Source organism: Schistocerca cancellata, chromosome 5, assembly GCF_023864275.1.
Source record: "Schistocerca cancellata isolate TAMUIC-IGC-003103 chromosome 5, iqSchCanc2.1, whole genome shotgun sequence".
NCBI lineage: Eukaryota > Metazoa > Arthropoda > Insecta > Orthoptera > Acrididae > Schistocerca > Schistocerca cancellata.
Window position 1 is genome coordinate 170,907,847 of NC_064630.1, and position 17,502 is coordinate 170,925,348.

The window sequence follows — 17,502 nt, forward strand, 5'->3', positions numbered from 1 at the left end:
CCGACCGAGACTCGAACTCGGGACCTTTGCCTTTCGCGGGCAAGTGCTCTACCATCTGAGCTACCGAAGCACGACTCACGCCCGGTACTCACAGCTTTACTTCTGCAAGTACCTCGCCTCCTACCTTCCAAACTTTACAGAAGCTCTCCTGCGAACCTTGCAGAACTAGCACTCCTGAAAGAAAGGATATCCTTTTTTTCTCAGTCTCAGGACTGAAGACCACAACAACAACAACAACAACAACAACAACATGTTAACATAAAGACACCATTTCTCGTCACCAGCACGGTACAGGATGGGAATCGTTGGTGTTGTTCAAGAGTCGGTTGATAACGGGAAAGCGGAGAGGCACATATGGCTACGTCCTGATTTTTGTGATTTTGGCTTAGAGCATGTGGTACCCATACACCCTAATTTCGAAACTTTCCCACTGCATGAAAAGTTTGCACTATTGGGGAATGATGGCAGTTCATCACATGTGTCGTCCGCCCCTGGTAGCTGAGTGGTCAGCACGACGGAATGTCATACCTAATGGCCCGGGTTCGATTCTCGGCTGTGTCGGAGATTTTCTCCGCTCAGGGACTGGGTGTTGTGTTGTCCTTATCATCATCATTTCATCCCCATCGACACGCAAGTCACAGAAGTGGTGTCAACTCGAAAGACTTCCAACAGGCGAACGGTCTACCCGACGGGAGGCCCTAGCCACACGACATTTACATTTACGTTTTTATCACATTTGTCAATTTTCGAGTTCACTGACGTGTATCTGTGATGCGTTTAAACGATCTGCATCAAACCCCGAAGGTGTGCCTGAACGTGTTTCTGACTGTCTCTGCTGCTGTCACCCCTCCGTTGAAATCCAACAGAAGTATGTGTCGGAAAGCCATCTCTTCAAGTGGCATTTGTCTCCCATTTCTTCCCTGTCATGGTAATTATAATGTCCTGTCTTCCAGTCAATACGTTTCAGCCCGATATTTTATGGTCTATTCCGTCGGGTAGATTACTAGGACTACACACAGAGCTCCAACCGGTATGAACTGGAAAGCCCCCGATAACCCGAGCAGCACACTTCTTTGCCTTCGCTTAACAGCTGTTCTTTTAGTAACAAAACTCAGGCGGTGTGCCCTTGTACAGGCCTCAAAGCATGCGATGGACTCAAAGATCGCGCAGTGATATGTACGTAGTGAGACAAGTGGACCCTAAAATATTCTTTGCTTACCCTGTCTAGTTTGTGTAATTGTTCTTTAGCCTCGTTGGGATCTATTTTTATGGTGTTATGAAAGTTTAGTTGTCGCAATGTATATTGCCAAAGCATCGAGTTGATCTTTAAGGTGTTAAGGAAGTGTTGTCTAATTTGATCACGAGATTTGTTTGTAGTTTTCCCATTAGCATTCTGTAGACTGTTTCGTTGAGTGCTATGTTTAACTTTTTTTTTTACACTAGTTGTCTGATTTACTCCCTAAATATCATCTTGTGTCGACCGCTACTGTCACCAGTAAATCTTGTGAATAAACTAGGATTCCACTGGTATGTTCATTTACCTTTACCAGTTGTAATAGAGATTCAAAGGCAACATCCCAAACATCGCAGAAGGCTGCCCCATCGAGCCCTGTCGGCCTCACTTACTGCTTTCCCTCAAACCTCGCGGTGCTCCGCATGCCACTCTGCTTTTCTGTCTTTACAGTAGTCAAGGTAACTATTACATAGTGCCAAAGGTACTTAAAATTTTCTAACACGTGTGAACATCGCAATAGATAGTCAAATGCACCTGCGCTGTCAATTAGGATTGTCACAACGTATATACGAACTGAATTTTGAACTGAGTGAACACCACTGTTAATTGCATCATCAATTTATTTTAGTTTTCTAAAGCCAAACTGATACTGATTAAGGCCCCTAAGTTCCTTGTGTGCTTTATGCGATTACACGGAAGCTTCCGGACTTTAGCTAGTGCGTTTAGTAGACATATTGCTCTACTACACGATTGAATGGTCCCTATCGTCGATTTCTTAATTATGATTGTGACGTCAGTTTTCCACATTGCACTTATTTTCTCTAGCCATGGGGCTTCATTATATATCAGTAGAAAATGGGATAATCTGTGGGGCAATCTGCTTGGATGCAATCAAGATCGGGGTCTCTCTTCCTTTTTGGCTTTGCTGTAGTCAGAGCGACCTCCTCTCGCACGAAAGGACAAACGACGTTGTCTGACGTGTAATACTGTCCCATTTCTCTCCTCAGTTGTGCTTGTGTGTGGTTACCTTTTTGCAGTTGGCGTATAGGATGAGTTTATGCAGCTGGTATTATGCTGTGCTTCTCCATTCTGACACCCTCTGATTGAGTCACCGTGGACAAAAACTAGTGGGATCTTCATTCACTCTGTCAGCAGTCTATATGATCCTCCCCAAATGTTGTCTTAGAATTGTGTTCGTACGTAGTTGTCGCAGTATCGTTGTCTTGTCTCCGGTAGTAGTGTTTTGTACCTGAAGTTAGTGTTCCTACTTGTGTTATGTCTTGTGTATCAGTCCCATGCTGTTTTTCCCTTTTGGTACTGCTTTCGTGTCTCTCTTGTTACTTTTCGTAGCTTTGTTAGCTCACGTCTCTATGGATGTTCCACCCATGTGCTGTCTGAATTTGGTATCGCTTCAGTCTGTGCTTGTTGAATTAGCTCTATTAACTGACGAATTTTAAAGCTGATGTTTCCTTATATTGTCTGAAACGGGTCGTCCTCTATCTTCCTTAGTCGTCTCTAGTCTGCCTATTCGGGAACAGTCCTTTTGTAGAAGGTAATGTGTGTGTTATTTGAAATCTTTATAAGTCTCACATTATGGTGAAACTGTATAAGTCTTTCCAATACTATCCAACCGGGTATCGATGTCAAGGTCCTGTAATTCACCACTGTGATATCTATAATGCTTGTCTGGCCAGCACTTCCGTGATTCGTGGGTGATGTCCGTCTTTGTTTAGTACACACCGGTTAGTTTCGTTTATCACGTCATTTATTTTTTATTCCCTTTCGTCTGATGTTGCATTCCAGAGTGTAGAGCGTGCGTGTATTGCTGCGCAGATAATAAATGGTCTGTTACCTGAGTAACCTACTTTGTCTAGCATTGGTTGCGCTTAAGGGTGTATTTCATGGCTGTATTGGGCATAGAGGGTTGCTATCACCCGTGTCTCAGTTTTTCGTACTAATTTCTATTGTCATAACATGGCTAGTGGTCAGTAGCGCAACTGTTGTCACATTTATTTCTGTATTAACCACGGCAATAGCTGCCATAGCTTGTTAGCATCCAAAGAGCATTCAGACATGAGGGAAGGAATGTGACGAGAGGTGGACGTGTTAGTTCCCCTCCCTCGTGTAAGGTTCTTGGAGACGCACGACATCCACATTAAGATCTTCAACCACTCTACATAATTCTCTTTTTACAACCATGCTCCTTCTCCTTATTGCATTAAGTTGTAAAACCTTAATGATGGGCTTTTAGTGAAAACGTAGCACTGCGATATAGATGTAGAACGGTCAAAGTGAATCCTGCTGTGTGCTCTTACTAAGCCATTATACATTTCGCCAAGGTCCGTGTTTCATAGCTCCATGCACATACTTTAGTTACAGTGTCACATAGTTGTCTGAAGTCAGTCGCTATGTTTTCTGAACCTAAATCATATGACTGTCAGTTGTGTCGTTAGTTAACGGATACTATCCCCAGGGACTGCAATAGACGTGTAGTTAGTCTCTATGCAGTTTGTAAGAGAACTTTGTTTTGAAGTCAGCCAATCTGGCGCCATCTTGTGTGACAGTGCGACGATGTCTGGAGCACCATGGATTGTCAGCAAATTGGTTATTGTTGTGGTTACCTTGACACAACGGCTGAGCTGTTGCAACGGATAACATTCGACATTGGAGTGGCATCAAGTCTTCTTTGCAGATGAGTCCCATTTCTGTGCACAGCACTATGATGAATGTGTCTGTGTGAAAAGGCTCTGAGGGCCACAAATATTATCAAATAGCATTCGTCACAGTCATATGAAATGTGCCAGTTACAAACCCTCTTCTTCAACCAAGCTTAAGTGAAGTCGGTGGCATGAAGTTGAGATGAACGTTTAGTTGAGGGAAACGCATGATCCATGAACACTGAATTCCTGCCCACAGTTCACAGAGACTGATCTGATCTGGTTGCAAGGATTGCACATCTATCTGTATGTGATCCCAGATGTTTTTAATAGGACTGTATTAAGATGACCTTGAGTATCACATTTTGCGTGCGGCCAGCAGGTGTTAGTGCAGCAGCTTAGTGTCACTCAGGTGAAGGCTATACCGCCATCGGCTAGGCACCGGTAAGTGGGAGTCTTTGTACAGTGACATTTTCAAAGTGCCCAACAAAGGTGGCCGGGTGGCACAGATTGTGTTGCGGAAATAAGGGGTGTTAGAGAGAGCCTTTGTCGTTTTAATTCATATTTCAAATGCGCCTCAGTGTAATATCTTCCCCCCTTGCACACGCCACTGGTGGGCACCAAAAAAGAGGGATGAAAAAGTATAAACACCGAGGACGTATCCAGCGGTGGAGATCCAGGGGTCCTGAACCCCCCCCCCCCCTTCGCCATCGGTTCATCCGTTCACCTAAATGAAATTACACACGACCTAGTTGCCGAGTAGTGAAACTGACTGAAAGATATTTCGATTTGCAATCATAGACGGAAGAAGGGGTTCGCATTGTCGACAGTCAATAAAGCCATCGATAGATTTAAATTATCGGTAACAAAATCAGCTATCGCCTATCTATACTTTAGCGAAGACTAATTACTGCATATTGTTGGCTTTACTTGAGCTCAGTTGTTGTTTTTTTTTAATGAGTTCAGTTCTTGCTTACAGCTCACTAACGTATTGCTTCTGTTCTATGTGCTGTTGTGATAGTTTCTTATCACAGGTACGTCTGTAACAAGAAAGAAGAGGAAAACCAGTTTTGATTCGTCCACAAGCGGTATGGTGTTAAAAGTATGAACGCGTTACTATAATAGCCTAATTACCTAGCTATAGCGGTTTAATGTTAGCACTGGAGTCATTATTTGGAGACGTAAAGAACTTTCAGTCAAAAAGTATCAGGATTTCACAAGGGAGCGGTGGGGTAAACATAACTACAAGTACAATTAAATTGTAATCAGTGCACAAAAATACGCTAGCCTTTGCTTGTGTCGCCCAAAAATCGCGTTGATCAACAAAAATATAGCCTAAACGATGATGGTTGCATTTCCTTAAAGAATTTGCTCATAATTCTATCATTAGTAGCGCAAATGGCAAAATATCGGCCAATCTGGTCACCCGGGCGGTGCTCAATTATGAAAACCAGTTCCGATACAGAACGAGGGCGAGGAATTTGTGGAGAGCAGAAGGGGTATGTGATGACAACAAATTCTACGATTACAGTTCGTTCGTTTCTAAGAGATTCTTTCAGCAGGCTGCTTGAATTGGTCCAACCGACTGTGCTCTGCATCCTCGCCCTCGCTCCCCCCTCCCCACTCCCCATCATCTGTTCCGCTGTTTACGATCTTGTAACATTATGATAACTGAAGCGTTTTCATATGTTGTATGATGATCTTCAAATAGTAATGTTCTTAAGTTGTAGAAACAACTACATAAAATTTTTTTTGCATTACTTTTGTAACTGTTCTTATATTGATTTGCGGGCTAGTTATTTATTTCTCGAAGAGACAGTACTTAATTTTAATGTTGTTTGTGTACGATTTCTACAATATGCGTAGCTCAGCGATATTTACATTAGAAGGCAGCTGGCGATCATAATTTTGTACTGCGTATGTGTGCATAAAGATGGCTCTCTTGTGGAACGGCGATATATCATGTTTTCAAGTCTTACTACAAGAAAGACTTTTTACTGTGAAATGTCTTATTCTTAATAGTATCCTTGGAATAGCGAGTCAACCGTCACAACTCTAACGTATTTGTAAATGAACGTCATATCAGCGCTAACGTATGTAGCACGTCACAGAGGAGTTTATTAGCATCAAAAACTGTATAATCATATTGTCATGTATAAATGCAAGCTCATTTGTGACGTCGTATATACTGAAAGTCTTGTTGAGATCAATGTGTTAATCAGTGTTAAGATCCCAGAAATGTACCTCATAGTAGTTGTGTATTCCGTTTTGTTTTAGAAATAAATTTTGAAATTTTGACGTGACGAAGGAATTCTGAATTGATTTCACACAAGTTGGAAATTTAAATGCAGATTCTAGTAGAAGAACGATAGATATTGCAACAAGAGGTTTGAACTTTCTTTTAACATTGTACGTCATTCATCTAAACGTTAAGATTCTTCTGCTCTGCGGTAGTGAATCTTGTATTAGAAGACGGGACTGTGCTTCGTTAGTAAAGAGACAACAGAGTTTTAATTCGTTTGCCAATGAACTGAAGTATCATATTGCCAAATAAAGAAATCCTTAATTGTGCGTCTGGGTGTAGAGAATATATATTTATAAATGTTTTTCTTGCTTAATTTTATAGTCGGAAATGCTATTTGCATGAAGACCTCCAGAAAGCAAATTACGTAACTCAAATTAAAAAATAAATAAATCTGTTTGTAGAATAAATAAAGTCATGAGCATTTTTAAGGTCCTCTTTAACAAATCGGACCTCCTCCTCCCCCCCCCCCCCCCTCTCCACCTTTGACTAAATCTTGGCTACATCCTTGTAAACACCCATTATGTTTCGGATCACGTTAAATTTCGTCGAATGTTTTGATCAGTCGTTAATTGTTACACCTCGTACATAAGAGAAGAAATTGCTGTCATGCTACACTCCAAAGGGGCGAGAGTACGTTTAATGGGGTTTCAGCTCTGTGATATCCTCAGAGAAGGGCTGACTCGTCCGGAGATGACAGCAGTGTCAAAGGTTGTCAAGAATGTCGTCCTGTTGCACATAGAGCTGCAAACTGTCTTTTCAGACTGCAAAATATTTGGAAGATGAAGGTCCCTTGGGATGGTGTAGTTTCATTCAACCCCTAATGACACATAATGAGGTCCCTCTGTGTCCAGCAGTGGTATGTTTGGAATTTTTTCATCGGCTATTCATAAGGAAAGTGCCTAATTTTAAGTGCTAGCCGTTGCGTTTCAGAGGCCTCAAGAGATGGTGTGAGATGTGGCCAGGGGAGATGCGACGATCTTCCCACTGTTTGATGTAGCCACGGTGGCGTTGGGCGGAATTTTGGTGAAATGTGGTGCCAATGTGACCTTAGTAACCCCCTTACACCTGAGTTTCTGAGCTCTGGCCTGCTTCTTGCACGAGTCTACACCTTGCTGTTTGAACCAAAGGATGGCGTCGCAGGATGCCACACTTCCGTACCATTACAGAGGAAGGCTGTAGGCACCTTCGAGCGAAAATGTCGAACTATCCCATTGTAATGGGAGAAAATGACGGGGTTTAAAAAATGTGACCCTTCAATTTTGTTGCACGGGTTCTTATGCAGACGGGCGCTTGATGGAAGCTGCCTGATGGCGTGTAATGGGAACGACTGGATAGCACGAAATGTACACAAAGTAAGAATTGCAGTTAAGGTCTGATAGATGGCTGATGATCTAGAACCAGCTTCTGCAGTTTCTGCCACACACATGGAGTGAAGTGTTGCCTTCTCTCACATACGCTGCCTCATATCGCCTACAGTTCATCCCATCACAGTTCTTGAGGCTGGTAATATCAACATCATACCTTTCCCCAAGCCTTTGAGCAGAAAATGTAATCTCTGCTCACACCATGCCCCACCTGGAGGCCAAGATAACTTACCAATAATGTAGCCGAATTTTCTTTTGTTGGTTTAATTAAGCACTGTTAGACAGAATAAGTTTCAGATGATTAATTTGTTAAATACATAATAATACTGAGTTTATTAAGTTACAGGATTCTACAAGAAACCCTTCCGAATGTTTCATCATATGGAAACTGATCCATGTCGTAAGATTGCTCAGGTGCCCAATACGTGTGAAATATAATGTCAATATTGATTACTTACCTTCATGACGCCCTCGACAAGGGCAACGTTGGCAAACATCTGAGCTGCTCCTACAGCAAGGCTACCGGCAGCCAGGCCCAAGGGAATTTCTGCAACATTCCAAAGACAATTAAGAAGAAATTATCCTGTGATACGAAGATCGACTAAAACCGACTGAAGGCACTGAAAAGAAAGCAAGTGGTAGTGGTCAAAAAACACTTCACATAGCTGCCATTTTTTACATTGTAAGTCTTGCCTTGAGAACCCCGCGAGTCCGCAGCTCGTCGTCGTTCGGCAGCGTTTTCGCTTCCCACGCCCGGGTTCCCGGGTTCGATTCCCGGCGGGGTTAGGGATTTTCTCTGCCTCGTGATGACTGGGTGTTGTGTGCTGTCCTTAGGTTAGTTAGGTTTAAGTAGTTCTAAGTTCTAGGGAACTGATGACCATAGATGTTAAGTCCCATAGTGTCCAGAGCCAAGTTAAGAACCGCGCGACCGCTACGGTCGCAGGTTCGAATCTTGCCTCGGGCATGGATGTGTGTGATGTCCTTAGGTTAGTTAGGTGAAAGTAGTTCTAAGTTCTAGGGGACTGATGACCACAGCAGTTAAGTCCCATAGTGCTCAGTGCCATTTGAACCATTTTTTTCTTGCCTTGAACCTTATAACTAATACTATAGACGCAATCATATTTATTACTTATTTTATATACAGTTTGAGTGTTATCTACATTGTAAAACAGACCATTAAGTCGCACATGAAACTTAATATGTACAGTTTTACAGTTTACTGTATTTATACAAAATTTAAGCGGTATCGGTTTATTTCAATATTGTGTGCTGTGACCTCGGAGACTTTGGTGGTGACGTGCTTCAATAAAATCGCCATCATCATCACAGTTGAAACCACTGACGACCGCGGCATTTCTTTTCTTTTTTTTTTTTTTTTTTTTTTTTTTTTGCTGGGCCTGGCACGGTATAATTCCAGAGAGGGCCGGATGGCGCATGCGCAGATGGCAAGTTGGGCTGCTAAGTGTTTACCCCTGCTCTCTGATAAAATTGTTGTAGTTTATTCTAATTTCGGTCGCTTTTTTGATAACAGAATCCCAGTATGATGTTGCATGAGGCAGAACTCTCGTTTTTTTTGTTTTTGTTTTTTTCTAATTGTATGTTAACAGATATCTGGGTTACACAGTAGGGCATGGGGAAGGACTCCCTACATAGAGCGAAAGCAAAGACGTATGCTTGACGCTTGTAGGGACGCGGTACCGGCAATTTTAAATGTGGCGCCGGCCACTCGCACCATTTGACGTCACTCGGTCCCGCAACGGGACGGAGCCGCTAGCAGCTGCCCAATTTGCTTTCCGCCCATGCGCCACTCCGGCCCTCTCTGGAAGGTTCCAGACTGTGGCTTAAAACAGCTATAAGCATTACGGGACTTAACAAAAAAAATGGCTCTCAGAACTATGGGACTTAACATCTGAGGTCATCAGTCCCCTCGAACATAGAACTACTTAAACCTAACTAACCTAAGGACATCACACACATCCATGCCCGATGCAGGATTCGAACCTGCGACCGTAGCGGTCTCGTGCTTCCAGACTGAAGCGCCTAGAACCGCTCGGCCACTCCGGCCGGCGGGACTTAACATCTAAGGTCATCAGTCCCCTAGAACTTAGAACTTCTTAAACCTAACTAACCTAAGGACATCACACACATCCATGCCCGAGGTAGGATTCGAACCTGCGACCGTTGCAGCAGCGCGGTTCCGGACTGAAGCGCATAGAACCGCTCGGCCACAGCGGCCGTGTCCAGACTGTCCCGTTACATCTACATAAGCAGAGCACCGAGCCAGTCCCGGCAGTCAGTGATTTCATCACCGGATGTCGATGGCGGAGATAGCTAACGAAATGATGCAGTTTGTATACTGAGAAGATTTTACCGTGTGCTGTCTTACGAACGGAAGTAAAATAGGGAGGAGAAAAAAGCAGTCTGGAGAGAAAGAGAGAGAGAGAAGAGTAATTTCAAATCATAAATATGTCTTTTTGTACCGTTCCCCCTCTGGCATGCACATAGGTGTCCATCCAGAATCCAGAAGGCAGTTTATGCGCTACTGTACCACTGTGCACAACCTTACCGTTACATCTCAGATTTTGCGATACATAATTTCGAGCTATACCACAGCATTGTGTGGAAGCGAAACTGGAGCAGTAGAGAACAGAAGCGTTTGAGATGGGGGTGTTACAGAAGAATACCTACTAGAAATTTAGTGGACTGGTAAGAAATGAGAAGGCTATATAGAGACTCAGCGTGCATACAAATATATGGCGAACACAGACTAGAATAATGGTCATGACAATAGGGCATGTGTTAAGACGCGAGGGAATAACTTCCATGGTACTCGAGGAGCCATGGAGGACAATACCCGCACGCGAATACAGGCAGAAAGTAACCGAGGGCGTAGAATGTAATAGTCAATCTGAGACGGAGACGCTGCCACAGGAGAGGAAATCGTGTCGGTCCGCAACAAAAAAATACGCTGTGCGCTACACTACACTACACTACATCTACTTCTACATCTACGTGACTGCTCTGCAATTCACACCTAAGTGCCTGGCAGAGAGGTTCAATGAACCACTAGTCCACTCTTGAACAGCGCGCGGGAAAAACGAACACTTAAATCTTTCCGTGCGTACTCTGATTTATCATATTTTATTACGGTGATCATTTCTCCCTACATAAGTGGACGTCAACAAAATATTTTTTTATTCAGACGAAAAACTTGATGCCTGAAATATCGTGAAAAGAAAGCCTTTATTTTAATGATTCCCATCCCAACACGTGTATCATATCCGTGATACTCTTTTGTCTATTTATAGGTAATACAAAACGAGCTTTCTTTGAACTTTTTCAATGCCTTCCGTCGATCCTGTCTGATGAGGATCCCATATTGCGCAGTCATTTCCAGAAGAAGACAGACAAGCGTAGTGCCAATAAAACGCATTCTTTGGTTTTCCTTCCCCACATTATCTAAGGGATAGTTCCTATTTAAGTTGTTCTTAGTTGTAATCTCTAGGTATAACTGAATTGACATCGTTTATATTTGCATGATTTATAGTTTAACCGAAAATTGGCTGATTTGTTTTAATACTCATGTGGGCGACCTCATACTTCTCATTATTTAGAGCAAATTTGTCACGTTTCGCGCTACACTACGCTACTCCACTATTCCACATACTTAGGCCCTGGCATACAAACTAATAATAGGGACTGTGCTGTCACTGCGGCGTTACTCTTATTTTTCCATAGGTAGTTGTCTAGATTGGAAGGGCGATTTATTTATTTATTTATTTATTTACACGTCAAGTTCCGTAGGACCAAATTGAGGAGCAAATCTCCAAGGTCATGGAACGTTTCAGTACATAAAAGTAATAACAGATATAAATAAAATGTTTGTGTACCTGAAAACGCCAACCCATAAGTTTAAATAAACGCAATCAACAATACAACAAGAATCAGCTTAATTTTCAAGGAATTCCTCGACAGAATAGAAGGAGCGACCCATGAGGAAGCTCCTCAGTTTCGATTACTGCTAAGATTTTTGAATTCTAATGGTAGCTTATTTAAAATGGATGCAGCAGTACACAGCACACCTTTCTGCAAAAAAGTTAAGGAAGTCCGGTCCAAATACAGGTTTGATTTCTGCCGAGTATTAACTTAATGAAAGCTGCTTATCCTTCGGAATAAGCTGATATTGTTAACAATAAATGACAGTAGGGAATATATAAATTGAGAGGCCAATGTCAAAAAATACGCAGACTCGTGCACAGGGGTCGACAAGAGGTTCGTGAACTTACACCAGTTATTTCCCGAACCGCCCGTTTCTCAGCCAAAAATATCCTTTTAGAATGGTAAGAGTTACCCCAAAATATATTACCATACAACATAAGCGAATGAAAATAAGCAGAGTAGACTAATTTTCGTGTCGAACAATTACTCACTTCAGGTACCGTTCGAATAGCAAAAATTAAAGCATTAAGTCTTTGAACAAGATCCTCGACGTGGGCTTTCGACGACAGTTTTCTATCTATCTGAACAGCTAGAAATTTGAACAGTTCAGTTTCACTAATCGTATGCCCACTCTGTGAAATTAAAACATCAGGTTTTGTTGAATAGTGTGTTAGAAACAGAAAAAACTGAGTCTTACAGTGATTGAGCGTTAGTTTATTTTCTACAAGCCAAGAACTTATGTCATGAACTGCACTATTTGAAGCCGAGACAGTTTTGCACACAACATCCTTTACTACCAAGCTAGTGTCATCAGTAAACAGAAATATTTTAGAGTTACCCGTAATACTAGAGAGCACATCATTTATACAGGGTGTTACAAAAAGGTACGGCCAAACATTCAGGAAACATTCCTCACACACAAATAAAGAAAAGATGTTATGTGGACATGTGTCAGGAAACGCTTAATTTCCATGTTACAGCTCATTTTAGTTTCGTCAGTATGTACTGTACTTCCCCGATTCACCGCCAGTTGGCCCAATTGAAGGAAGGTAATGTTGACTTCGATGCTTGTGTTGACATGCGACTCATTGCTCTACAGTACTAGCATCAAGCACATCAGTACGTAGCATCAACAGGTTAGTGTTCATCACGAACGTGGTTTTGCAGTCAGTGCAATGTTTACAAATGCGGAGTTGGCAGATGCCCATTTGATGTATGGATTAGCACGGGGCAATAGCCGTGGCGCGGTACGTTTGTATCGAGACAGATTTCCAGAACGAAGGTGTCCCGACAGGAAGACGTTCGAAGCAATTGATCGGCGTCTTAGGGAGCACGGAACATTCCAGCCTATGACTCGCGACTGGGGAAGATCTAGAACGACGAGGACACCTGCAATGGACGAGGCAATTTTTCGTGCAGTTGACGATAACCCTAATGTCAGCGTCAGAGAAGTTGCTGCTGTACAAGGTAACGGTGACCACGTCACTGTATGGAGAGTGCTACGGGAGAACCAGTTGTTTCCGTACCATGTACAGCGTGTGCAGGCACTTTCAGCAGCTGATTGGCCTCCACGGGTACACTTCTGCGAATGGTTCATCCAACAATGTGTCAATCCTCATTTCAGTGCAAATGTTCTCTTTACGGATGAGGCTTCATTCCAACGTGATCAATTTGTAAATTTTCACTATCAACATGTGTGGGCTGACGAGAACCCGCACGCAATTGTGCAATCACGTCATCAACACAGATTTTCTGTGAACGTTTGGGCAGGCATTGTTGGTGATGTCTTGATTGGGCCCCATGTTCTTCTACCTACGCTCAATGGAGCACGTTATCATGATTTCATACGGGATACTCTACCTGTGCTGCTAGAACATGTGCCTTTACAAGTACGACACAACATGTGGTTCATGCACGATGGAGCTCCTGCACATTTCAGTCGAAGTGTTCGTACGCTTCTCAACAACAGATTCGGTGACCGATGGATTGGTAGAGGCGGACCAATTCCATGGCCTCCACGCTCTCCTGACCTCAACCCCCTTGACTTTCATTTATGGGGGCATTTGAAAGCTCTTGTCTACGGAACCCCGGTACCAAATGTAGAGACTCTTCGTGCTCGTGTTGTGGATGGCTGTGATACAATACGCCATTCTCTAGGGCTGCATCAGCGCATCAGGTATTCCATGCGACGGAGGGTGGATGCATGTATCCTCGCTAACGGAGGACATTTTGAACATTTCCTGTAATAAAGTGTTTGAAGTCACGCTGGTACGTTCTGTTGCTGTGTGTTTCCATTCCATGATTAATGTGATTTGAAGATAAGTAATAAAATGAGCTCTAACATGTAAAGTAAGCGTTTCCGGACACATGTCCACATAACATATTTTCTTTCTTTGTGTGTGAGGAATATTTCCTGAAAGTTTGGCCGTACCTTTTTGTAACACCCTGTATACATAAGGAACAGGAGTAGCCCCAATACTGATCCCTGGGGCACCCTCCATTTGACTGAACCCCTTTCAGACCCCACATCACAGCCATTCTCAACACTGTGAATAATGACCTTTTTCTGCCTGTTACAATATAGGTTAGTTTCTAGGAATTCCTTCGTGGTCTCTCCTCTCTCCCGAGGCTCATTTGGACTCTAGTTCTGGAAAGTCTTTTTTGCATCAGCGTTCTGTCGTGGTGCGCCTCGTTGTATTGGTGAGAGGTTTCTGCCAGTTTGTCCAACGATCAGATACACATGCAGATCGTAGACTAATTTTCAGCATTTCAGCTTCATTCGTTATTTTTTTACTACCGAAAACGCTTTTTTCCCGGTCTGTAGCATCTCGCCCATGCCTATTAGCACAGTCACACTAGCGAAAATTGTTGAATCACTAAATAATCATCATAAACTCTAAATTTACCGAGCGAGGTGGCGCAGTGGTTAGACACTGGACTCGCATTCGGGAGGACGACGGTTCAATCCCGCGTCCGGCCATCCTGATTTAGGTTTTCCGTAATTTCCCTAAATCGCTCCAGGCAAATGCCGGGATGGTTCCTTTCAAAGGGCTCGGCCGACTTCCTTCCCCGTCCTTCCCTCATCCGATGAGACCGATGACCTCGCTGTCTGGTCTCCTTCCCCGAAACAACCAACCAACCAACCTCTAAATTTCACACTAATGCTACAAAAAAGGATTTTAGACCTATTTATGTCAAAATTTTGTAAATACTATGAGGAAAACTAAAGTAGGTGTTGATAAATCACATAAACTTTTTTTGCAATTTCAGGAAGATTTATTGAACTGTCTCACTGTTTAACAGTAAGTTCAAAAATGGCTCTGAGCACTATGCGACTTAACTTCTGAGGTCATCAGTCGCCTAGAAATCAGAACTACTTAAACCTAACTAACCTAAGGACATCACACACATCCATGCCCGAGGCAGGATTCGAACCTGCGACCGTAGCGGTCGCTCGGTTCCAGACTGTAGCGTCTAGAACCGCACGGCCACTCCGGCCGGCAACAATAAGTCGAAGGATAATGTTGTAAGAAAGAAGCATATGCTTCAGTGCAATCAATAGATTTCTTGCAGTACGAGATTGTAAAAGGCCTCTGAAACATACTAGTTTACGTCTAATCAGTCACGAGAGTTTAACGGTGTGCAACCTGCAGCCAGCCGCAGTGGCCAAGCGGTTCTAGGCGCTTCAGTCAGGAACCGCACGACCGCTACCGTCGTAGGTTCGAATTCTGCCTCGGGCATGAATGTGTGTGATGTCCTTTGGTTAGTTAGGTTTAAGTAGTTCTAAGTTCTAGGGGACTGATGACCTCAGATGTTAAGTCCCATAGTGCTCAGAGCCATTTTGCAACCTGCAAGCAGATTTTGTTGCGGAGGCTGATTAATCGTCTTCCTCAAGAACACTATTGGCACATTAGGGCAACAAAATACTGCATTTTGATCTGAACGGCAGGACTTCATACGGAAAGTAACTTTTATCTTTCACCCTAATAAGATAATTTATGTAAGTCTGTAGGATTTCGTGGTCGTTGTCATTAGAGTTAAAATCTTCTGGGTTGTTAGGCGCGTCATATTTCCTTCTAAAATAATCGACGTTTCGAGCCCTCTGCTGGGATCCTCTTCAGGACGTTTCGATGCCCCGCGATTGTGTTGGAGAAGTGGGAGTATCGGTTAAAATTCTTGTGACTACCTCTAAGTAATTACCGCCTTTTTTTAAAATAATGCTTCTAGTACGGTGTACGTGATACCCTACATGATTAACCAACACTAGGTGTACGGTTATATATACGTAATCACTTAGAATTTTACGATACGTTCTTCACGTGCACTCTTCGACAGCATTGTGTAAAGTTAATCGATTTACTGGAACAGACTGAAATGACAGGTTGGTGTATGGTTTAGTGGCACGTGGCACGGTAAGTCAGCTGACACGTAGCCTACACAGCGCTGGCACAGTTCTCTCGGGCACAGTTCCACGCAGCACCTACAAAGGCACTCTTTACTGCCTCTTAATTAGTGATTACATATTGCTAAGCCACACACTCAGCTGAGAATCATCTGCCATGTATACAATTTTGACTCCTTAGCTCTAGAAAACCCCGTATCTTATGGAAGGCAGGGTGCTTGTCGAGCATTAATGATGCTTATGATAACGTGTGATCTGTTCTGATTTGCACAAATTGGTACGTAACAAACATTATATTGGTTTAAGAATGCTGATCAGTTACTTTTTGCTCTTTGATTGTGTTATTAAAGTTCTGAATGAGAGTGACATAACATTAGCTTACCGTCTTTGTAGAATCGTGTTTTACTGATGAAAAAGAAGAAGCCCACGAAGAGATGGACCATCGAATTTACCTGCAAAGAAAAGGCAGTTAGTATGAACTCTGGCCTCACCAGCGAGCACCATGAATAAAATACACGTTTCCTTACTTACCGTAAAAAATATCCCAAACATAAAGGCGCCTGTCTTTAGCGAGTAACGTCCGCAGAACGTCTGCAACATGTCCTGCAAACAAGGAGAATAATTAGTATTCACAGAGGATGCGATCAATATCCACGTACATCGCACAACAATGCTCGTAATATAGCGTCCCGCTAGCATGACAATAATCTTGCACATTGTAGTGCAGCCTGCACAATAATGGAAACTTTACATCAGTTACTCTACCATTTGTTTTGGAGCTAAACTGTTTTTAATCAGCTGCAAGAAAAGCCACAATTTTGGTGCATTTATTATAAATAACCTTGTCAGAGACGACTCCGATTGTTCGTGTGTGTGTGTGTGTGTGTGCGCGCGCGCGCGCGTGTGTGTGTAATTCAATGACCAACATCACAGCTTCTGTGGGTGCGTATTTCCGTAAATCATGGTAAATAAGATAGACGTTTTCGGAAATTAGCAAATATTGACGATACGTATTTCGTGAAACATCAAGCTTCGGGTCAGAAAACACAGCTGGCAATATTTCAAGTAATTAATAACTCCGTTGTTTTACAGTTTACATTTAATGCGGTTCCGCTCAAAACAAGAGACATCGCACTCTGAGCACAAAATAACTGTGTGCTCCGAATTGTTTGCATGAAAATTACGTTTAATATACATCATACGCTCATCGTTGCGAATAACTCTTCGGAACACCTCAGTCACTTGACAGCCTGGATAACGAATTTTTTGAATTTAGCCAGCACACAGGTATATTATATAAGTTACTTATAAATTATACACATATGCATATTGTGTGACCTAGAGTACTTTGGTTATGTTTAGTATGTGTTGGTATATATGAATCTTTATGTTGCGATTTCTAAATTGTTCTTCTGTAATGCCGGCCGGAGTGGCCGAGCGGTTAAAGGCGCTACAGTCTGGAACCGCACGACCGCTACGGTCGCAGGTTCGAATCCTGCCTCGGGCATGGATGTGTGTGATGTCCTTAGGTTAGTTAGGTTTAAGTAGTTCTAAGTTCTAGGGGACTTATGACCACAGCAGTTGAGTCCCATAGTGCTCAG

General features: G+C 42.8%; 1 protein-coding gene across 1 annotated transcript in view; it reads right to left on the reverse strand.

Annotated features, from left to right (window-relative positions):
* The window catches only part of LOC126187534 (uncharacterized), an 81,962-nt gene that overhangs the window by 36,745 nt on the left and 27,715 nt on the right, over positions 1-17,502 (reverse strand). The window contains exons 2-4 of the mRNA XM_049928675.1: positions 16,433-16,504; positions 16,284-16,353; positions 8,019-8,107 (exon numbers count right to left, since the gene is read on the reverse strand). Of these exons, the coding sequence (XP_049784632.1) occupies positions 8,019-8,107; positions 16,284-16,353; positions 16,433-16,501 (228 nt within the window). The 5' untranslated portion in view covers positions 16,502-16,504. The remainder of the gene's footprint in view (positions 1-8,018; positions 8,108-16,283; positions 16,354-16,432; positions 16,505-17,502) is intronic.